General features: G+C 32.0%; 2 protein-coding genes across 2 annotated transcripts in view; one reads left to right on the forward strand and one right to left on the reverse strand.

Moving 5' to 3' along the window:
- The window catches only part of LOC132727447 (harmonin-like), a 77,845-nt gene extending 71,999 nt beyond the window's left edge, over window positions 1-5,846 (reverse strand). Inside the window, exon 1 of the mRNA XM_060712974.1 lies at window positions 5,691-5,846. Within this exon, the coding sequence (XP_060568957.1) occupies window positions 5,691-5,726 (36 nt within the window). The 5' untranslated portion in view covers window positions 5,727-5,846. The remainder of the gene's footprint in view (window positions 1-5,690) is intronic.
- Window positions 916-20,268, forward strand: LOC132727450 (uncharacterized). The gene is made up of 14 exons (XM_060712979.1): window positions 916-926; window positions 6,072-6,117; window positions 8,649-8,733; window positions 9,590-9,672; window positions 10,646-10,774; window positions 12,032-12,134; window positions 14,389-14,497; window positions 14,849-14,926; window positions 15,562-15,620; window positions 16,567-16,613; window positions 16,899-16,956; window positions 17,485-17,565; window positions 18,422-18,549; window positions 19,237-20,268. The coding sequence occupies exons 3-14, from the start codon at window positions 8,649-8,651 to the stop codon at window positions 19,372-19,374; spliced, it is 1,098 nt and encodes a 365-aa protein (XP_060568962.1). The 5' UTR covers window positions 916-926; window positions 6,072-6,117; the 3' UTR covers window positions 19,375-20,268.
- The last annotated feature ends 4,518 nt before the right edge of the window (window positions 20,269-24,786 follow it).

Below are 24,786 nucleotides of genomic sequence, written 5' to 3' on the forward strand. Positions count from 1 at the left end.
AGAAATATGAGCTTTGACTTGCTTGTGTTTTGTATTAACAAACTTGAGAGTACATTTCAAATCCTGATATCTGCAAATATTATGCAAGTTCCTAGTCCAAAGAAAAGTTCAACTTCACAACAGAAATAAAATGCAACTTCTACGAAAGCATAGAATTTTAACAGGAAATTATCTTTAAAAAAAGTATAGACGTCCAGATTGCTTCCAGGCCCAGGTAATCCACTGCCCCGCTTACCCTAACCGGTAACCAACATTTACCTTTTCTTGTCAATCCTACATAAAAAAATAACAATACCCCCCCCCCCCCCCCCCCCCCCCCCCCCCCCCCCAAAAAAAACAAAACAAAAAACAAACAGACAAAAAAAAAACGGTTAAACACATTTTAAAGTACATGTTTCATGTGTATGCAGTATTACCGCGCAAAAAGAAAGCGGTGCCATGGTTCTACACGATGCGGTACCATGTATATCAAAGTTTTCCTGATTTTACAACATTATTTTGCATTATTTGTATAAAGTTGGTATGTTATCAGCTCGTGTCAATGCTTTTTGTAATCATTTGACATATGATACTTCTTCCGACAGCTTTACTTTCGGAAAAGGATAAAAAAAAAATGTTCGCACCAAGAACACAATTGTTTCACATGTATAAAAGTGTTTTCATTAGTTTCAGGTTATAATAAACAAATATTGTTGCAAAATGTTTTGAACACATAGATGAATCATTCAAAACTTCCGTGATGTATGCAAACTCTCTAAATAAAATCAATATTAGTATGAAATTTTGGCATTTTTGAATTGACCTCTTGCACTTTTCAGAAGATTGTGTAAGAATGATACGGTGTTGCGCGCAGGATGATAAATTATCGGCGGTACGCGGAAAAATGATGCGTATACCCTTGACACCGTGTAAAAGAATGATAAAAGGTATGTACATGTAAATTTCTATTTTTATAATAATTATTATAATTTGAAAAGTTGTCTAAGCTTTAAATTGACTGATGTGATTTTATTACAAAGCCTGCAGTATAAATAATAAGTTACAAATCTGTATATGTCTTAATGTGTAATATTACCTTCTGTAAATAAAGTTATTATTATTATTATTAAATCATAAGGGAACATTTTTTTTATTTCATTTCTATTGAGAAAAAAAATGCCAATATGTACCATTCAATATTAACCCTGAACATGCTGAATATTTTAAAAAGACTTGTCCCACTTCCATTTTTGGGACTGTCCATTATCAATTTTAGGGATATCAATTTGAATATTTAAAGTTTGTCAGCCAACAGTAGAGAGCCTGGTCAGACTGCACGGATGTGCAGGCTGGCCTGGCTCTATACTGGTGGCAAAGGCTTAATGCTTTCGGTTCCAGCACTTTAAGGGTTAACAACCACAGTCCCAACCCCTTTGAATAGCATCACTTTGACTTCAACCCTTCCGTAATTTAGATACAAATCAATGTCAATCATAATACAAGAGCGATCAGTAATCACATGTGTCGCCTCATAATGGCCAATTTCATGTTGGGACAAATTTTGTGACAGACGGACAGACAGATGGACAGTGCACAACTAGACTTGGTACTGATCAATCATGTAAAGTTTGGATAAAATTGCACCAGTAGCTTATGAGGAGTAGTCCGGACAAGCTTTTGCGTATCTGGCAACACACAGAAAAAACACCTTTTTATCAAAGGGCCATTACTCAGCCAAAAATCATTCAACCGGAAAACCCGTGCAATATGCGCAAGGACTTGAGCTACAGATCAATCCTGTAAAGTTTCATTGAAATTGCATAAGTGGTATAAGAGAACTAGTCCGGACAAACTTTACAAATAAAAATTATTAAAGGGCCATAACTCTGACAAAAATCATTGAACCAGAAAATGCTGACAATATGCACAACTAGACTTGGTACTGATCATTCCTGTAAAGTTTGGATGAAATTGCACCAGTAGTTTATGAGGAGTAGTCCGGACAAGCTATTGTGTATCTGGCAACACACAGAAAAAAACACCTTTTTATCAAAGGGCCATAACTCGGCCAAAAATCATTCAACCGGAAAACCCTTGCAATATGCGCAAGGACTTGAGCTACAGATCAATCCTGTAAAGTTTCATTGAAATTGCATTAGTGGTATAAGAGAAGTAGTCCGGACAAACTTTAAAATTAAAAAGTATTAAAGGGCCATAACTCTGACAAAAATCATTGAACCGGAAAATGCTGACAATATGCACAACTAGACTTGATACTGATTATTCCTGTAAAGTTTGGATGAAATTGCACCAGTAGTTTATGAGGGGTAGTCCGGACAAGTTTTGTGACGGATGGACGGACAGACAGACAGACAGACGGACAGACAGACGACGGAGAAGTGATCCCTATATGTCGCCACTACTCCATAGAGGCGACACAAAAAAGAATTACTTAATGTTAACTTTAAAGTAAATTTTAATGATTTTGTATATAGTTTTTAAAATTTTGTGCTGAAAAATAAAGGTAAGAAACAATTTTTTACAAGTACCGTAATATGCAATTGTAAGGTGCCCCATCTTAATCCTTGTTCTTGATTTTGGAATTTTTATGAAGACCCTCCTACAAAACATACATGGGCATTATCGGCCTACTACTACCATGAAATAAGATTTTGTTTCTTATAAAATCTTGTAGATAAGGAATGTTAGTAGAAAATTCCGAAGTCCAAATAGTTACTCAGGCCTCTCAGGTTTGTGGCCTACGTCAAGTTAAACGACAGATACATTATGATTCAAATCTCAGAAATTCATCAAAGCACAGATTTTGTTTAGTACCACAATTTGTGCCGCTTTTAATTCTAAGAAAGTCATAAACTGTGTTTTATCTGATTGATTTAAATTGAATACCTTTGAAAGTATTATGAAAACTTAAACAAAAGGCTAACCAAGAAATTTTATGTTGCAAAAGGGGCATAACTGAGCAAAAATTAATAACATATTACATGTACATGGTTAACTCCCCTTTAGAAATGCATTTCAATATAGATAGTGAAGTTTGAAGTGAATATTTCTGAGAATGATGCATACATCAAAAATTATTTTGTTCATTACCTTGCTTTTTACTTATAATTGAGAGTATCTGCTGAAAATTATTGAAAGTAAAGACTGAAAAAAAACTTAACAGAACTGTAACTACATGATTGTGTATTTGGTTATTTTATCTGATTCAGGCACTAGTGAAGAGAATAAATGAAAGAAAAATAAATTAATAAATTAGAACTTATCATTACTATAAAACATCATTTGATGTATTTTATCATACTGAACTAACTAAATAACTAAAAAAACTTGTCAGTTTGTAAAAAGAAGAGTGTAATATATGAAGTGATAACATAAATGTATAATAATATGAATCAAATGTTTAAACATTGCAAAAATTGTGTTTTGGAGTTCTGTGCAAATTTGGATTGTAGGACTTGGCAAACCATGAGACGACGCAGACTGTAAATCCAGACAGGGCTAACTGTACTAAGTGGGACTAAAATCAAGACAGGGCAGACCATACCAAGACAGATTTTTAATTTAGATGGGGCAGACTGTAAATCTACAGGGCAGACTGTATGGATTAGGACTGTAAATTGAGAAAGGACAGACTGTACCAAGATGGACTATAAATCGAGACACAGCAGACTGTACTTAGGCAGACTGTTAATTGAGACAGGGCAGACTGTAGCAAGGTGGACTGTAAATCATGACATGGAAGTCTGTTTTGGAACAGGGCAGACCGTCATTTTAAAATCAAATTCAATATTTTTACATTCAAATTTTATACATTATCCTTTAAGATCAATATCTCCATAAGTTTAATGTCATATACTCAATTCAACAAAATTCATTGAGATTTTTGAGATGTTAATAAATATTTTATGTATTCAATAAACTCAATTTATAACTATAATGCTTAAAACTATGCTGTTACCATGGTAAACTCATTTAATGGAATATTTTCAATTTATTTTGTACAAAAACTATAAACTACTTTTATATCAAACTAAAAGTATGATACAGAAATACTGAATTTAACATTAATGCACAGTCCCTCTTTGTTAGTATCATGGTAAGCCTTGTCTCAAAAAACAGAAAACAGACAAAAGCCCTCCTAGACAAAAATGACAAGGTAGACAAAAGCCCTCCTGAGAAAATGATGGGGCGGACAAAAGCCCTCCTGAGAAAATGATAGGGCAAACAAAAGCCCTCTTGTGTCAAAGTGTATAGATACTTTTTTCTTGACTGATAGTGATAATAGTGAGCTCGAAGAGCTGTCCCGAAGGGCCTGCTTTCAAAGCAAGCTTTACGGTAACGTGAGTACCTGCTAGATAGTGATGTTTTTGAAAACTTTCATAGGAAGTGGGAAATTAACACATCACAACTTTTCGAATAACAAGACAATGATAAAAGCCGAGGTATTCTGATTGAAAAGGGATGCGTAGACTGTGTCCTGCATACTTTTGTAGGAACCATCATAGGACAGGGAACCAGAATAAACGGAAGCAGTGTATAAAAATAAAAATACTGAATGACAGTTTTAAAACGGAAAATGTAAAATAAAATGAATGATTATTTTATTCTATTTCACGGTTAAAGTAAATGGAACTCGCTTTGAGGCTTTGCTGTTTTCATATTAATATAAAACATTTTTAACATAAAATTATGTTTCACGTAATTCATTGAAATAATCATTATAATGTAGAATATAAAATTCCATTGTATAAATTAAAGATGAAAATAAATAGATTTATATGGGGAAGTCAAAGGCTTTGACTTGCATGGCTATAGACTACATGTGTAAACATTTGTATTTAAAAGTAAAGCAAATAAAAAACAATTAATAGATGTATAAAATTCTATACCTATCAATTAAATTTTCAGTGTCAGTTCCAGTTGGCCAGCTCAATTTTCAATGTAACGCAATGATAATAGGCGGGGTTTTCCGAAAACAGAGCAGTTTCAATTATTCGAAAAAGGCAAAGCCTCAAAGCAAGCTCAATTTTTTTTATCATAAGATAGTTTAAATTAATCGTTCATTTTTATTTTACATTTTCCGTTTTAAAATTGCCATTTGGTATTTTATACACTGCTTCCGTTTATTCTGGTTCCCCCTTTCTATTATGGTTCCTATATAAGTGCCCAGGACACCAGTCTACGCTTCCGTTTTCAATCAGAGTACATCGGCTTTTATTGTCATCTTGTAATTTGAAAAGTTGCGATGTGTCCTATTCGGTACTTCGGACGAAAGTTTTCAAAACCATCACTTAGCACAGGTACTCGCGTTACCGTAAAGCTCGCTTTGCGAGCAGGCCCTTCGGGCCAGCTTGTCGAGCTCGCTAATAATCGTTGAGTGTCCCTAGTGAAAACAGAGGCTGAGCATGTAATACTGATTGACTAAAACAGAAAAATGAACAATTTTTTTAACTTCACCCTCCATAGGCTTTGCCTAAATTCATATTAAATCTTTTAGGTGGAGAACTTTCTGCATATTTCAAATTTAAGAGACAACTGTCAGGGAGTTTAGGGGAGAACCATCAGGGGTGAGAAATAGGGAGAGAATCATGAGCATAGTATGTCGATCATTACCATAGTGATGAATAGAAGTTTACAAAAGTTATCATGGGATATAAAAACTATGAACATTAATGGCTTGTCTTGCTTACATGGCTAGTGAACGTCTTGATCAGTTTGCTTTCCATTTTTGGTTAATAATATTAAAAAATGCGATATAAATTGATAAAAATTCGCCTCGCCCACTTTATCTGCGGTGTGCAAGTAAACAAAGGACCGTCAACATTATGTCAGGATGAAATTTCCGGGAGATTTTTTTATATTGTAACCGTCTGACCGATATTTTGGCAATTACTTTCGTATTTAGTATTTTCTTGACTTTCATATCTTATATATTTCAGAAAGTGTATTCGAGAGTGACATATGAATAAAAGTTAATTAAATCGTGTTTTTCTAAACAAAGATATTTATAGAATTATTTTCGAAACTAAATACCGGTCAGTAATTTAGTAGCTTTACTTGATATGTTTCAGGTCACTGTGGGGTCACTGCCACCGTCCAAAATTCTGTGTAAGAAAGGTAAACAAGTTATTCGATGATCTTCCCGTTTTTGATAAAAAATTTACTCAAAAATGTACATTGTTAATACATTTTAAAGATATGATAGAAGTATGATGTTGCATTTTTCGTTTTTAAACCACAGAAAGCTATTTATTGATCAAAAAATTCCAAGACCAAAGTGACCCAGATTTTTAACTTGCGGCTGACGTCATTTCTATCAGCTGTTTTGTTTATAAGTATCAACATCGGAATATTTTTAGATAATTTATCGAAAGGTATTTAAGTTAACAAAGATTTATTTTGGTATAATAGACAACGTCATATTTACATAGTATTGCGTTTTAAACTATATCACCTGATGATTATGTGATGCAATCGTGAATCGATGCAATCTTCATGTATTCATGCAGGAAAGCATGTAGACAGCGATTTATTCCTTTTTCTTATTAATCTATTATGATGTCAGTGACAAAACCTTTAATTATTTAGGAGGACACCTTATATTTATGTGATTTAGCAGAAAAGTAAGATGACACCCTTTGTTCTTCTACTTATAATGTTAGTTTTTAGATGTTTCATTTCATGAAGTTTCCCATACATCACAAGGTGTCACAAGACTGTGCAGCAGATTTTACCTGGAGATTTCTTGACACTGTTTCCCAAATGTTATTTTTCCTTTATGTACAAAGTTAAACATTTGTGGATGCTGGTGTTTCAATGCTGGTACTGGTAACAGCATTCATGTCTGCAGGAGTATAAAGGAGCACTTCACTTAAATTTTGTTACATTTTACTAAAGGAGAGGAATACCTTGGTTTAGATTGAATTAATTTTGAACAGCCCATGCTGTAGTGATGAAAACTCTGGTTCAAAATTATGATGCAGCCAAGGCCTTCCTCTAGGGCACAGGAATGCTTGAAAGCACCTTCACACTGTTGGTGCAGCTTAATTAAAACCAATCAAAATGAAATTAATATTTCTTTAGTAAAATCCAGATATTATATCTTTATATGATATACAGGGTTTTTCCCAAGGATTTTTGGAATATGACCCATACCCATGGAATTGGGAATGTCAGCGATGTTTTGTTGAAAAGTTGGGAAAAATGTGTGACTTTAATTTTGCAGTGATTAAAATGACTGCAAAGAATCACTATCTAAGATGGCATCTTCCAACATTTAAGCACCATAACAGTGAAGAGGCCCTTATTTTCAAAGATTGTATGATTTGTTATTCAATATTTTTAATTTGTAACTTTCAATTCAGATTTTTTTCCTGTGGATTGGGAAAATAATATACTATTTTCAATTGGGAATAAAAATAAGCCAAACAAATCTGTGTTATATAAATGTTAAGTCTGCATATCTTCAAGTATTTTATAAAGTCTGCATGTCTTTATATCTTATATTTAATCCAGAGATCTGCCAAGAATTTGAAAGTACTGGGCCCTGGGCCCACTTGGTCTGAAAATGATGGGCCATTTTTACCAAAGTATGGGCCTTGGGAAAATAAGTAACAATTGACCAAAATAACTGTTAAAAAGTTTGTAGATAATTGAATTTCCCTGGTAATAAAACTTGAATCATATTTTATGACAAGTGGTTCACTTAATGACTTATAATAATAATTAAAAATTATGCCTACATGGTAACTTTCTAACTAATATTAATTGCAGGCAAAATATTTTTTAAATGGCTGCTCAAAAATTTGATTTATTCACATAATTGCTGGTTCTTACTTGTAATGTCTTATATTGTGCATTATCCATTTAATTGTTCCTACTTTGCACCAAATGTCCCTTACCACTGAATATTGACGAATTTTATTGCCCCTTGAATGCTTCTGTGTAGACAGCATACATCAAAGACATTTGCCGACAGACCTTTTGATCATGAAAAAAGTCATGCACAATGTTTCTCTGATTGGTTAATCACCCTGTCAAATATTCTGATGACGAAATATACATCTTTTTTTTACACTTCATCAGCCAAATTTGCGTGAACTTGAGTGACCTTAGGGTTGATCAAGTTGAACACCTGTCAGATTAATACTGTAACTTACAGCATTTCCTAAAATAGCAACATTTTTTTTTCAGTTACCGATAATCATTTTAAATATTAAGTAGTTGTATTAATTTGTTTGTTGTTTTTATTGGATTAAATTTACGGTAGGAGAAATGAGTATCTGTGCGGGGAAAGGGATTATGAGAAGAAATGCGGTAAATAGATAACATGGACAAAAGCTATAGGGGAATGGATAAACTCAAGAATATGCGTAATTACAGGAGCATGGGTAACATGTTGCTGTTGGTACCAGTTTTGACTGGATGACTAAATAGCCCAGCAGACTGTTTTGTTTTCTTATAAGTCTGGCACAGATTTTAGATGCGCCCATGGCCCTTTGCTGCCGATTTTCCTGCGCCATTCTCATTTTTTTAGCGCCAATGGCGCAAAATCGCGTCCTCGGCAGATCTCTGTTAATCTGCATATTATGGAATGGGAGGTAAATTTAGAACAGTCATTAATTAATAAACGTATTACTGCATTTCAGATGTTATTATTAGCTTGTAAATGTCTCAACATCAAGATCTATATAAAACATACAGAGAATGAGTATCTACAGGCAAAGGAACAGAGTAAGTTATGTTCTGAAATTTCCAAATCTATTTAAACATACAATTTTTTATCAGAACATTATACATGTACATACATGTATATAAAAAGACAAGTTTTTTTTCAAATTAGGAAATATCCAATAGTTTTCTTAAACATGAAAATAACTGGAAATGGAAACTAAATTTGATGGTGCTCATTTTAACTAATAAAATTTTAATTGTAAAAATAACAGATTATTTTCTAGTTATGTAAGGCCAAAAGTAAATTATGTACATGCATTACCATATTCACAACTGACATATGCAACAATTTATTAACTTGCTAGCTGTCTAAAATATCAGATTAGATTGTACCTATTGTACTCTGAAAGAAATAAAATACTTTCATCCCATAAGAACCTGAAAAAATCTTTTGGGTAGGGGCAAATTTGTTGGGTAGGTAGGGAAGGGGGAACAAATTAATTTTTTTTAGGCTAAATGCTTGGTGTTTTACAGTGACCTTGTACATAGCCAGAGTTTAAATGTACTTGATGTTTACCTCATAAACAAGAGATTTCAAATATTACATTTCTTATTTATAGTTTTGTATAAATTGTGGTTAGTTAACAGGACTTAACTATTATGAAATTAAAAAGATATTGAATTTTTTTAATACAAAAATTATACAGGAAAAGTAGCACCAATTTTGCTAAATTATAAATAATAGTAGAATTTTTCTGCAAGAAAAATAATACTATTACTAATTTCTAAATCATCTAACATGTACAGTTATGCTTCAATGAATTTTGTTTGTTAATTAAAGTGACGTAAATTTAGAGTTATTTACATGTAGATTACTGAAGTGTATGTCCTTAAATAGTTTGTGACTTATTTTTAGATCTCACAGATGAATATATGCCAACAGGGTTCTTTCCCTCAGGGGAAGTTGAAGTCGAGCTAGACACAAAGGGAATAAAACAGGTATAGAATAATTATTATTATAAATTTGATATGTTTATACCTGGTTATGAGACGATGTTATCTTAGAAATGATATTGAAAAAAAAAGAATTTTTTTTTTTATATTCAAAATGTTAATTTTTATTTTGTGAGTAAATTTTTCCAATTTTCTCCCTTATTTTAAGTGTTACAAAATGTAATTTGATTTTTTTCCAATTTTTCACCCTTATTCAGTTATTGTAAGTGTTACAGGTACAAACCAACATAAAAAAATATGGTTGCAATGGTTTAGAAAGATGGCAGAATTACAAGCTAGTATTTTTTGGAGCATGACATGCATTAATCTTCTAAGTTCATGTAATTGTTTTAACCCGTGCTTTGTGGTGTAATTTTATTTTTGAAGACATTCATTTAAGAAAAAAGGGGAGTGTTGTATTGGTAGCTTTAATCTGGAAAACAAAATTGAAATATAAAAAGCGGCAGAGTGGATAACATGTCAGACTAGTAATCTAAGGATTGGTGGCTGCATAGGTTCAAACCCCATCAGGGTCAAGCCTTTTTTTCCTTGATCAAGAAACTTTACACTTATTGCTAAGTACTGGTTAGTGCCAGGAACGGATTCAAGAGTGTTTCAATAAGCTAATTGCTTCAAACACTATCAAACTTAAAAAATTCATATGAGCCGTGTCATGACAAAACCAACATAATGGATTTACGACCAGCATGGATCCAGATCAGCCTGCGCATCCATGCTGTTCGCTTACAAACCCTATAACAAGTAGAGAAACTGACAGCAAACAGCATGGTTGGTAAGCGAATACCATGGATCCTGATCAGACTGCGCGGATGCGCAGGCTGGTCTGGATCCATGCTGGATTGCAAACCCATTATGTTGGTTTTGTCGTGACACGGCTCAATTATAAACAAAATATAAAATGATAATCCTTCAGCATTGTTTCATACTGATATGGGGACAAAAATGAAATGCATTTCAGGAGCATGGTTACTTAGTGCATCGTAGGAAACACGGTCAATATCTGGTTTTCCGGTGTCTCAATTGTGGCATGGATGCTTATGCTATGCACATCAATGGATCTCCGATAGTTGCCAACAATAACCTGCAGGTAAGTTTAATAAAGTGTAAAGACGTTGTCAAGAAAAATCGTGTTTTTATTAAGGTTGCAGTTTGTAAGTGGTTAAAAATCAAGGTATAAGTGAAATGCCATCTCCTACTATGTTAAATATCTTAAATGGACTTGTTTGTCTTTCAATTGAGACAAAGCAAATCATCATTTTTAGGTAAAATTACAAAATATATACTGGCTGACTAGGGAACCATGTAGAAGTTGATCAGAAGGCACATTCTTTACTGTATTAAGTGGATATTTTTGGGTGTAGAACAGTTAAGAAATTTTAAGTTCCAGACATTTTGTATGAAATGTTAGAAAATTGTGGAATGGTAGAATTTATTGCAAACTAAAATCATGCCTTTTGCTCATAATCTGCCCTGTTGGCTATTCAGTCAGTGCATCTAAAAACGATGGTTTGAAACATGGACATTTTAGATTCGGCAAAATAATTATTATTCATGAGGAACTAATTTTCATGTTTTTCTGGGATAGGTCAATCCACAAATTTAAGACTAAACAAAATTTCATTACGTAGATTATTTTGCACCACATTATTTGCATTTTACCTTTTGCAAAAAGAAACAGTCCACAAATTTAAGAATCCTGAAAATGTTGTTTGTGACAAAACCACGAAATTTTATGCCCACGAAATTAAGTGAATTCACAGTATATAGAGTGGTTAGGGTTAAAAAATGATTGACATATTTAAATTGAGGAAGTTATGGAATTTATAATACAATTATAAGGAACAAACATAATGAAGTGTTTCAAGTCTTATGATGTTTTGTGGTAAAATATTCTAATGACTTTATTGTTTAACTGAATTTCACTTAAACAAGAACAATGAGAAATAATATAAGGCCAAAATAATATCATATTTCTTCTATGTTTAAATTTATGAAGTTTGCCAACTATACCTCTTAACATTGTTGCAGTCTCAAAAAAAGTTTCCAGTGTTTATAATGAGGCAGGACACTTATTACCTTTTAGGGGACTTGGGCTGGGGCCCTCAGATGGAAATTCATATCATTTTGAAGAAAAAGGAGAATTTTCTGTCAATAAAAATACACTTAATGTTAATGTATTATATTTTTTTACAAAAAAAGCAAATTTCAGTAAGGTACATGTACATGTATTTTTAAGGGTTTTGCTTTTGGCAGGTAAATTATATAAAAAAATCCTTTGGAGCATTAAATTACTGTATAGATATATTTTAATATTTTAATAAAACTTGTAATAATATGATTACAGAGTGATGCTACATCCATAGAAAGATTGAAACATGTAGCAGAGTATTCACAGGTGTTTCATGTGGTGCTACAAAACAAGGATACTCAATTAGGCTCAATGCCAGGTTAGTTTGATAATTCTTGCATTAAGCTCAATGCAAGATTAGTTTGATAATTCTTGCATTAGGCTCAATGCCAGGTTAGTTTGTCAATTCTTGGATCTAAGATTTATCTTACTTTACTGCAGAACGCTTTAAATCGCATTGTTCAGGGCTCTCGATTGACACGGGGATCCGGGTTTTGACTCTTGAAAATCAGGAAATGCACAAATTTGACACGTGATAAAATTAGCTCAAGAGTCAATTTGCCACGTGGGATTTTCAGCTCTGCAATAATAATTACCTTAAATCCACACCTAATTACCTACACATAATCAAATCACACTAAGAAAAATGTCACCGTGTGTAACACACAGCATTGTTTATAGCCTGTGCACTGAAGCGCGACATCATTGGATGCAATTTGACAGCGCTAAAAATAGCTCTACACAACTGTTGAGGTGTCAATTATTGATTGTTTTAAAGGTTTATTATACATCTTTGATTAACTTGGAGTGCCTGTACATTTGTTATTTTCCATTAAATATTCCTTGTACATTTTGGTATTTAAAATTAATTATAATATGTAATATAGCATACCAGTAAAGATATTTCTTTATATTTTAAACTTTTAATCAGAAAAGCTGCTGCTAAATTTATTCTTTCACAGTAAAGATGCTATTCATTTTTTTATATTTATTTGTTTTTTGTTGTCTTTTTTTTCTTCTTTTTTTTTTTGGGGGGGGGGGGGGGTATATATACATGTACATTATAACAAGGCATTTTTTCCATGTTAAATATTATCAATTTAGACTTGAGAATCTACACAAAATGACCTCAAAAACAGAAATTTTTGTAACATAAGAATGATTCATGTAGTCAAATGACACTAGAAAAAGATTATTTGACTCATGAAAATTTTGGCCAAAGAGTCTTTGACTCGTGAAATTCTGACCCTACTGAGAGCCCTGATTGTTAGAATTTTGCATTCTAAAATATATTTTTTTCGTTAATAGTATATTTATGAATTTAAGTTTTAGTTATATGCAAAGTTGAAAATGTTACTGAAAAAGAAGATATTCAAAGACTAATTTCAGACTAACATATTTATTAACAACTACTTTAGATTTGTGAAGTAATTTGTTAGCAAGTATGATTATGATATGTATGATAATAAGTATAATAATATTCTAATGCCAGTCAATTATTCCAAATTCATGAAGAGTTATTTTTCATATGCATCAAGATAATCTTTATCAGTAAGGATATCAGTACATCAGAAAATCCAAAAAAGTCACAATATGAACTGTATTTCATCACCCAACAAAAACAAGCATAAAATTATAGTTAAGTTGTACTAAAACATGTGATTTCCACTTTGCCAGGACAGAACTGTTTAAAAGTAAGCCTACATCTTAATATCATACATACTGCTTCACACTCGGTCAGATTTTACAGATCTAGGGTTGACTGCAAAACTGCAGTAACTTTTATGAAATAAAGAAGGAGTAAGAACAGTTTTGCAATCAGCCCTCAAGATAGAGAAAGAAAAATGCCGTCTCATTTTATAAGAACGAGAACAAAACTGTAAGAAATGGTTTTTAAGAGGATAATGAACCTTAATATAGACTGCATTTTGCTTTACAGACCATATGTGGTGATTCTTTCCCAGTGACTCTAATCTTCTTAAAATAATCCCGTGTTATTTCAACATGTTCAAGCTGTGAATTTACAGTAATTTTCTTAAATTTATATGAAACTGGTTTGATATCTGGAAAATTGTTTCAGTTTTCTGTTTACTGCCATACATGCTTGGGTTACAATATACATGATAAAAATTGTCATTCTGGCATCACATGACTTATAAACATTTCTTTTTCTTTTACTGTGCATATATTGTGTAATAATACACTTGGTTTGCCCAGTCTGTTTATTGAGGGAACAGTGTGAAGCCTGGTAAAATGTCAATGCTTTAGATTTAAATCTTGTGTAATGATTATTGATTTTTTGTTTAAATTTCATTGTAAAAGAAGCATGTTTGTGAATAATTAAATTAAATTTTTGGCAATATAATGCACCAGTCAAATGTAACATCATCCTGTGCCCAACTCTTGGAAATAAACCCTGTTTTTACAGTGTAAAGTGTGTGTTTGGGGTGGGGGGAGGGGCATCTGTCCTGTGGACACATTTCTAGTTTCAACTATATTCTATTATTAAATTTAGATTTCTTTTAACATTTCATAGCTAAAAAATTGAAAAAAAATTATTGATAAATTTTCAGACCCTAAGTCTTCAAGTTACGAGAATGTTCAGTCCACGTTAAACAGCATACAGAAACAGTTGACAGAGTTTATCATACAGGAGGAGGCGGCTGTAGAGGAGAGAATCAGGTCGGTACCATGCTTCCGTATCCAAGGTTTAAAAAATAGCTTACTTAACCAGGGCTCTACAAATTATTTTTGACTAGAGTTGTCCAGGACAACTGACCTGATTATATAACAACATCAACAAATAAATGCTGCTGTACCTGATATTTAGCTAAATTGTGTCTGATTTGTTTCTGTACTTATTTTCAGTGCATGACATTTTTAGTAGCTGTATAATGATAAGTCACATGTCTTAATATAGAACGTCAACAGTTGTTTTATTGCATATTAACACACACTGTTGGTTAACCTATGTTCAATAGGGAAAAAAAAGGGTTCATGTTACAATTTCATATAACTGATTTTTTCTTTCAGAGCATATGAAGAAAGTCAGAAAGAAGCCTTCCAAGAGTTACAGGCAAAGCTGAAAGAGGAAAAGAAACAGATGATAAGGTATATATCATTATGTTACTGTATCTAATTTATATTTTATACTTTTTTTTCTTGCTCATAATTAGTAGTTTACCATTACTTGTCTGAACCTATCCTCAAACAGGGCTTCAAGTGGTATAGAATCTGTAAGCCTGCGTTGAGATGCATGCCTCTATAATGGCAGTATAGACAAATATTTTAGGAAAAAGTGCTTCCCTGGAAAAAATTTAAAACGGAAATAGGCAATATAAACAAACAGAAACGCAGAAAATTGCAGACTTATGGTAGTTTATTTAGGTATAATTGTGCGAAAAATTGATACGTCCAATGTACCTCATGCCTGTGTCAGAGTCCTTGCTAAACTGCGTTCTGTGGTTATAAAAAAAATTACCTAGTTCAGACTCTGATCTCAAGTATATTATTGGTCAGAAATCGGCAAAGAAAACGGCGCAAAATGTAAACTGACCAATGAAAATCCCAAAAGATTTAAGAGATTTAAGACAGAACTAATGAAAAACGATTTATAAAACCTTGAGGTTAATATTCATTCTTCACGAGTACATGCATTGCAATCAATTAGTTATTGGTACATGTACTAGTGTTTACAGAGTGAACATGTTATTACTATTGTATAACATTGTTATTATTATTTACAGTCTGTTGTTGTCATCATCTCAGTTTGAGAATAACAACACAGAGGAGACACAACGGAAAGGTAAGTTAACAAACTTGATAAATCATATTCACAAAGTAAGGGGGAAAACATTGTTTCATTTTCAGAAATATAATAAAGGTTTTCACTAATTTTCTGTTCCGAATCACTATTCATTGCCAATTTTGGATGTCAATAAATTTTGGCCACATATACTTTGGTAGTACATGTAGTAATAATTGTAAATTTCAGACAAATCTTAGCTTTTAGAAACTTTCAACCTAAAAGATAAAAGATCTCAGATTACAAAAAACAAACTTGATATTTATGACTATGGGTTTGAATTCATGTCAGAAACTTGCCCATAATTGGCTCTGGGTTTGTCAAAGATTTTGAATTATGTCATGAGCCAGTTTGTGAAAGGGAGATGGTTATACTTACGTTCTTGCTCATGTGTGAAAATATCAACAGACTCATGTGGTCTTCTCCACCAGTAAAACTTGGAAGTTGTAAATGTGACATTGACGGTACTGGTGCAACTTTAAACATGATAAAAATTAAGCTTAAAGGCGCTCCACTTAAAAATTTTAATATAACAGGATTGGAAATAACTTTATGAGATTTATGCTGCATTTGATGTAGGTTTAAACCAATAACTTGTTTTCTAAATTTAAGATCATTCATTCACTCCTTTTCCCAGGACAATTATTCTTATAGTGAAAAATGACCCAAAATTGAAAAGTTTTGCAATGCTTTTCACTCAAACCACCTGGCTAAGAATAGCATTAAAATATGATTTTGCCATTTATTCTGTGTATATTTATGAATTATCTTTTGCCAAATGTTTGTTTTAAGCGAGCAAGCTGTTGTATGTAAGGAATTGAAATTTTATGTTTATTTAGCATTTTAGACCTCGGTGGAGTTCCTTTAATTTGTCGAGTTTACAAATAGTTTACATTTTGTGCCTTACATGTCAGTTGTGACTATCATATTTTTATTTCTTTGTTAGATTCTTCCAAAAGGTTAACAGAAGCAAGAAAATCTCCAGCTAAAAAGGTGCACATTTTTTTTAATCTTTTTATTGTAAAACATATTCTTATACCATCCATTATGTAGATTTGTAAGTTTTATCCAAATACTATTTACAAAAGTTTTAATTTACACTACTACAATTTCGTAAAATTTGAAAGTATCCGAATAGGACATTTTAAGACTTTTTTACTTGATAATTTAGTAAGTAGCAGATATTTTTTAAAAGCCAATAGTTCTTCATTGCTATTTTAGTACTAGTATCATAATTACAGCGCATACAAGCTTTTGTTTTCTGAATAATTGTTTTAGAAGTCATTGGGTCGTGTGAAGTCTTTACCACCAACAATGGAGAAAGACCCAGATGATCGTAAGTATTAATACACTTGTTTACTATATATAGTAACAAAATTGCCTAGGATTGCAACTGATTATGAGTGTCATGTGACCGATTATGAGTTTGCTGCCCAGGGCCAATTACTGATAATCATAATCGGCCAGCTGAACACAAGTATGTGCACAAACTGAAACAATAATGTCACATTTTACGTCATCAAATCAGCTTGCTTTAAAAGTGAAAGTAAGATTGAAGCATGAATAGCTTGATTTTAGAATTAGAATTTAATTTAGAATTAAGCGTAATTTCTACAAACACAGCATTATTTAAATTTAAAGAAATAAAATACTAGCTACAATTTCATTACAAGAAAATAAATTTTGTTTCTTCTTAATTCTGATATATACAAAAAAGGGAAACAGGATATATCTGTACCTAATAATAATGGAATTTTTACTGTGAAATGGTTATGAAATATACACATACATATATTAAATGTTGCGTAACTATGTTTATGTTGATGATATGAAGAATATTTAGCATTTTACTCATAAATTTCAGCGTTATTTTCATTTGACGGTATGGAGAGTGAGGAACCGTTCTACCCGGATTCTTCCTCAGATGATAATGATGATAATGATGGTTTGTTTAACACTTTTTTATTTAGTTTATAAGACATTTATTTTAGTTTGATAGTGTTTGAAGCTAAAAGCTTATTGAAACACTCTTGAGTCTGTTCTCAGAAGTAAACAGTACTTAGTAATGAGTGTAAAGTTTCTTGCTCAAGGAAACAATGGCTTGTCCTTAATGGGGTTTGAACCCACGCAGTCAGCAATCCTTAGATTACCAATCTGAGGAGTTAACCACTCGGCCACACCGCCACACACCTGTTTATTGTTGTTAGTGCCAAGACTTCGGTATCTATGTAGAACCAGACAGCCAGCACTTCCCATTTAATTTTACTTAACAGTTAACTCTCTGCTCTTGAATATTAATTGAGATCCTGTATATGATTCTGATCAGTTTCTATTTTGATGTTGGACAATTATAACTGCACTAACTAAATTAAAGATGTAAAAGTGACTTTAGTGGCTCCCTAAATGGCAACTTTCCAGCTTAACTGGCACAAACAGGCATCCAAGTGAAACCACTGACATTCTGTAAGCTTACTGGATAGCTTTCTTACATAAAAGAATCTGAAGAGGCTAGGAGGCTTGAACCTACTCAGATTAATAAATTATTTAAACATATGCATGATCAAACATGGCAGGTAAAAAAAAAGGTATAAAAATTTACCAAATTAACAATGCTAAAATAAAACAAACTATAAATAAAATATGTAAAAGACTTATTTAATGTAAACATAGAACTGTACTAATACATGTTAAAAAAAACATTTTCCGTTTTGATGGTGTCATAATTTTATAAGTTTCTTGAGATAGAATGTTTATACTTACTGTCAGCTAGTTTTATATTTTCATAAAATTTCTTCTTGCAGATTCATTTGTTGAGGATACACCAAGAAGAAGGTCTAAGCCAGAAATGATGTATTCATCGTCGGTTCCCGTCTCCGTGCCAACCTGGAACCGTCAACAACATACTGACTTCCTGGATGAATCTGAGGATGTAAGTCTAAGAGTTTGTACCGATTTACCATATTTTACTGTATATTTTTGAAAATGGTTACCTATAACCTTGCTTATATCTTTAAATAGATATCTATTGATTGGCTTAATTCATTTAGATGACAAAGTCCTGTCCAATCAAAAAAGTTTACTTCTATATTTTATGTACGACATGTCTGAATGTTTGAAAGAGAAAGATTGCTCTGGGTAGATATTTCAAACCATGTTGCAATTTTCGAAGCATTTGATCATTTAATATTTTACAAAACGAAAAAGTCGAAAATGACAGTTGAAAACTATAATTTGTCGCCTAGTGCAGTAACAGGTTAACTCCTTGTATAGTTTATTAGGAGATAACCAGTTACTGCACTAAGGTGACAATATGTTTAGGTTAATTAGCTAATTATTAATGAATTTATAAAGGAAAATAGGAAATGGCCATTGATCATGATTTGGAATATGAGCCACGCCATGACAAAACCAAAATAATGGGTTTGCGACCAGCATCCGCGCAGTCTGATCAGGATCCATGCTGTTCGCTATCAGTTTATCTACTTGTTATAGAGTTTGTACGCGAACAGCATGGATCCTGATCAGACTGCGTGGATGCGCAGGCTGGTCTGGATCCATGCTGGTCACAAACCCTTTATGTTGGTTTTGTCATGATGATGTGAAATATATATTTCAGTTGACGCCCTCGGAGCCGGATCAGATCGCAGCCAGTATGCAAGCTTTGGCGCAGCAAAGTATTACCGATGATAATCGCTACATTTTTGGTGACCGTCCACGCCCACGACTCAATACCGGAGACTTTAGTAACCGATGAAGTTGCGTTACGTTTTTACTGGAGATTTCAGTGACTAATATTCAATAAACTCCCAGAATGCCTTTTTTCCTTCCATATGAGATGTGACGAGTTGAATCACTCTACTGGTGACTAGTGCATTTATTTTATAAATAGATTATGTCTACGACCAGATTTGCATAAAGTGTTGATTTAAATTTTTGATTATATGTGTGAAATTAACTAGGGACTCGCAGAAAAAGATTGATTTTAATAAAAAAAACACTCGCATACTTAACTTTGGAATATATTGTTTAACAGAGGACTGTTATGGAAAAGATTTGAAGAAAATGTAATATGTGATGATGTCAAAGCGAGAAAAAAACAGGAAAACAGATTGATGAAAGTACAATGTTTTACATTACACATGTACATAAAGGTGTTTTTTAGTGCCACTAAATGTAGTTTAAGAAAAAAACTTAAGATTAAAAAAAAAACTGAAAAAAAAAAATCACTTTTTTAATGAGAAAGATTCAAATCAAGTTTTTGGTGCAGGAAGTTGAAAGTGCTTAAAGGAGCTTATAAAAAAAGAGCTTAATATTTTTTGGATATCGCCAAATTATAACATGGTAGACTTTGGCATAACTATATATATGAGTGCTTTTTTTTATGCCATGTAAAATTTGTGTAATCCGGTGAATGGAGTACGGGATGAAGATGACGGTATTCCATATAATTCTTGGTTATGAATAGAAATTGGTTATTGGGATTGGTTTGTGGTACAAATAGAAAGTGAAAAGTATATGCAAAGGACAATTCCATATAAAAATGGCAAAGTTTGAAATCAAAATGTGTTGTGAGGTATAGATATAGTTTCATTGGGTAAACGTTTCAGGAGTATTTTTGAATTTTCACGATTTTTTAGATACCATAATGCTTTCTTTTTCTTTAAAATAATAATAAAAATGATTCAGGATTTCCAAGAAATTTTTAATCTTAGAACCATGCAATAGAGTTTTTGATTTATTGAAATTCATGTTAGATTGTATTGAAAAAAGTAAATAATACAGAAGTTGACTGGTGTAAATTTTGATAAGAGTAATGACTAATGTATAAATATTTTTCTTTTGCTTTTCTTTTTTCTTTTCTTTTTTTTGTAAATTTTTTTCATGTAAATACAAATGTTCTGCTGCATTATTCTGATGTTTACTGGTATACGAGATATAACAAACGGAAGTTGACATGTATTAAAACCTGGCATTATTTTTATGTTTTTATTTCACTATTATTATGTGAATGCTGTCTTTATTATGTAGGAGATATAAACTTGATTCTATAAATAGAAACAGGTGAAGCATGGTTTCATACTATACCATTATTGTTTTTATAAATAGAAACACATGAAGCGCGGTTTTCTCACTATACCGTTAACCTCCTAAATATGTGTAATGGACTTGCCCTGCTTAACATGTGGAACAGTCCATTTTTGAATTTTAAGGGGATTTTAATATAAAAATACATAAATGGAGCTACCAACAGTATAGAGCCTGGTCAGACTGCATAGATATATAGGCTGGCCTGGCTCTATACTATTGGCATAGGCGATTTAACTTCGGATTCGGCAGGGTAAGAGTTAAAACACATTACGGTTCATTTTGTGCTCAAAATTTGGATATGAAAATTAATAATTGTATGTGAGGTTAGAGATTGACATTTGTGATATTTTAACCCTTATGTTTGTAATAAAGAACCATGGCACATTTTGTGCGAGCTTTCAATTTAATTATTATGACCTTGATTTAAAACCTAACAACAACAACAGCATATAGTTATGGATATGTTTTTCAAAAATTTTAGCTTAAATTTTTTTTGTACAGATTCATAAGGACATGTTTTTGTTCTAATACTTAAATGCAGATTGTGTCATGAAAAACAAAACAAATTTTTATTGTATTTCAAGGTACTGTTTTATTTTCTGTTATATATATTTGGTTCAAAAATACATAAAGTTATAGCAAGTGAGTGATATTTCATTGATGTGTGATATAGAAGATATCTAACTGATAAAAAAAAATTCTATTATATTTTGTTATTATGGCATTATCTTGTAGGATAGAAACTTTTTTATGTATATAATACATGTAGGATAGGCCTTAGGTAAAAATGCTGTCTAGTATTATATTGTGTTAGCTAGATTAAATTGAAAAAGGCGTCCATGGCCAAGTGGTTATATAATAAGGTTGTTGAATTCAAACCATTTGATTCCCACCGCTGTAGGTGAGAAAGCATTCCAGCTTGCTTACGGAACATCGGTGGTTCTACGCAGGTGCTTGTCTGTGCATTAAATCATAACAAGTGCGGCACCTGAGGTCTTCCTCCACCAATAAAAGCTGGAAAGTTGCCATATGATATATACTGTGTCGGTGCGACATCTAACACAACCAAAAAAAACAACAACAAAAGTTGATATGGTATTTGTTTTAGGGTCCATTCAGTTTCAAACAATGTGGATGTACTACTTGTAATTATGTTGAAAGTTTTGTCTTTTTTGTGTACATTTTTTTCCTTTTAATACAAATACTTTAGTTTGTATGATACAGAAAGGGGAAAAATATTGTTTATGAATAAAATGATACAAAAATATGAAAGCTTTGTTTGTTTTTAGTGTACATATATGATTAGTTATAAAGATTTTTTTGACCGGTTATATGGCCCTATATGAGCAGTCCAGAGCCGCGTGGCAAGGGTAATATTGCAAACAACAGTTTATATACGGTCATATAACGTGTCAGGAATATTTATAACAAATTAATAATACAGCAAACGTCCTTTTTTGAAAAACAAAGAGAAATTTCTTCATAAACTGACAGCAGCGGTGTATATAACTCTGTATAAACATCATGACTTTCCTATGAAAAGTGACGTTACAAATGTACATTATTATAAACATTTATCTACTAGTATATCGTGTTACATCCTTGGATCTCATCATTTGATTTATATCAATCACTTAATTTGGAATGGATCATCGAAAGGCAAAGCAAGAGCCATGAAGGCTGTACAGGGTTCATCAGAAAAAAATGTTCACAAGATTTAATGTTAGTAACACTGTGTTACATAGAGGGCAATGATGGTCCTTATGTTTAATGTTATGAAGTTCACAAGATAAGGATTTAGAACTAGAGGGACCATCATGGTCCTACAATTCTAACCAAAAGAAAAAATTAATGGTTAAATTTGGGTTTAGGGGTTAACAAAAGAAGTTTACCATGTGACCCTATGGTGAAAAACCAAAAAAAATTTTCAAAAAGTGGGGTTTAAGAAAAAAAAAGACCAAAATCTGGGTACCTTTATTCCATCGTGTCATAGTGACATTTCTTTTTTCTGTCTTTTGGGGGAAAATTTTTGGGGTGTTTTCTAATTTTTTCCCACACTACTTATTAAGGCCAGTGGGGCAACTTTTTTTTTTGTCAGAACCATATGACATTTTTAAATTAAACAGGGGAAAAATTTTCTAAATAATTGCCCCAAAAAAAGGGCCCCAAAATGTAGTTGGGAAATAAGAATTTTTTTTTGAAAAAAAAAAATTTTAAAAGGGGGGAAAGGGAAATGGGGAAAAAGACCCCCGGGGAAAAAATCCAGAAAACTTTTTTAAACCCCAAACCTCCCCCGGGGTTTCAGAAAAAGGGGTTTAAAAAATAAATAAACATTTTTCTGTCAAGGACGTAAAAAAAATAAAATGAACTTATATCAATGGAATAAAAGAAGCAGAAGATAAATAACAGTAGGTATTCTGTTTATTGCCAAAAAATGTAAATATGTAACACTTTATAAGCTATACATGGGAATCATATAATGTAAGATGAGTGATAATGTCCTCTCTGTTCCTAATATGACTTCATAAGATATATGACCACATGGGATATATGACCACATGGGATATAATTATGTTTTGTAGAAAATAAGAAAAAATATGTTCTTTAACAATACTCATAATTGTGCTTCACTTTAGTAGATTTTACTATGCCAGGATAACACTGTGATGTAGATCCACTGTACTGTTAAATCTATATTAAGCATAGGTCAAACCTGGGATTCAAAATCGATGTATTGGCTGGCCCGCAGGTTTAAGTTCTTATTATTTTTCTTAAATGATGAATATTATAAGTTACAATTAAAAATTCATTTAACTTGGTCCAGGTATATAATTATCTATATGAAGTAAAAAAATAAATTTTTTTTAGAAAAAATATGTTTTTTTATTGTTTATACTTCTGCGTAATGTGATAACATAATATTTCTTGCATTTAAGACAAAAAACATTAAAAGATAATAAAAAATTACAAGAGCTGTGAGTCAGACTTTCCTTTAAGTATTTGTTACTTAAATAATTCCTGTGAAATTAATAAAGGGGAATCAATTAGTGAAAATCAATGTTAGGGTTATCGTTCTTGTTAAGAGATCTTTATTTATGGCCCTGATGACATGTGTGAAGATTCTAATAGATACATTGTACCTTCTGTGGTTAATGACATATGAGCATCGAAAATTCACACAAAAGCCAATTTGGCCCCAAAAATTATATTATAACTTTGATTTCTGAAAAGATTTATTTCTATTACTGTTGCCCTGTAACAGTTTCCAAATAGTTACTCATTGACCATAAAGAGAGGGGTTTTTTTTTTAATTTGTCATTATAAGTTAATTTTTTGTATAAAATTTTAAAAAACTTTGTTTACATTTCTTTTTTAGTCAAATCCTCGTAAACCCGGGTTTTACTGTATACCCAGTTTAAATTGTTTTTATACGGGAATTTTCCCTGGATTTGAGATTTTTTACATATGTTAGTTTTTCCAGGAATTAAACAGAAATGTGCAATTTGGGTTCCAACAATACTTTTTTGTCAAATAATTTTGCATTTATTGCTTCTTACTTCAAGTGATCCGCATAATCCTCAAACATCTAAATCTATTATTAAAAGGCTATAAAACATGCTTCCCTTTTCTGAAGAAAAAATAAATAAATTCATTTATCAGCATAAATGGGCCTTTAAAGTGACATTATGCTCATATTTTCATTGTCAAGTTGAGCTAAATTGACTTAATATTTCAAAAGATTGACTGTCAAAATGGTGTTTGACCAACAGTTGATATTGGAAAATGTTTAGGATAAAATTATAAATTTGCCTAAAATCTAAAAAGACTGCCCCACTCTTTTTATAAACTAAGCGTTATAGGTAAATTCTAATGGATATTTACAGAAATTTCGTTTCGATATGTGCCTTATTTATTGTCTATGTGAACTTAATTACAATGTATTAAATTAAAAGGAATTCTGGCGAAATGAAAACTTATTTTGATCTTCACCCGTTCACTCACTATATACCCTTGGATTGGCATAATGTCACTTTAACTAAGATTACACCACAGTAGAAACAGAGCTAAACTTTCCTAA

Source organism: Ruditapes philippinarum, unplaced genomic scaffold (genome assembly GCF_026571515.1).
Source record: "Ruditapes philippinarum isolate M1 unplaced genomic scaffold, ASM2657151v2 ctg1053_1_1_1_1, whole genome shotgun sequence".
Classification (NCBI taxonomy): domain Eukaryota; kingdom Metazoa; phylum Mollusca; class Bivalvia; order Venerida; family Veneridae; genus Ruditapes; species Ruditapes philippinarum.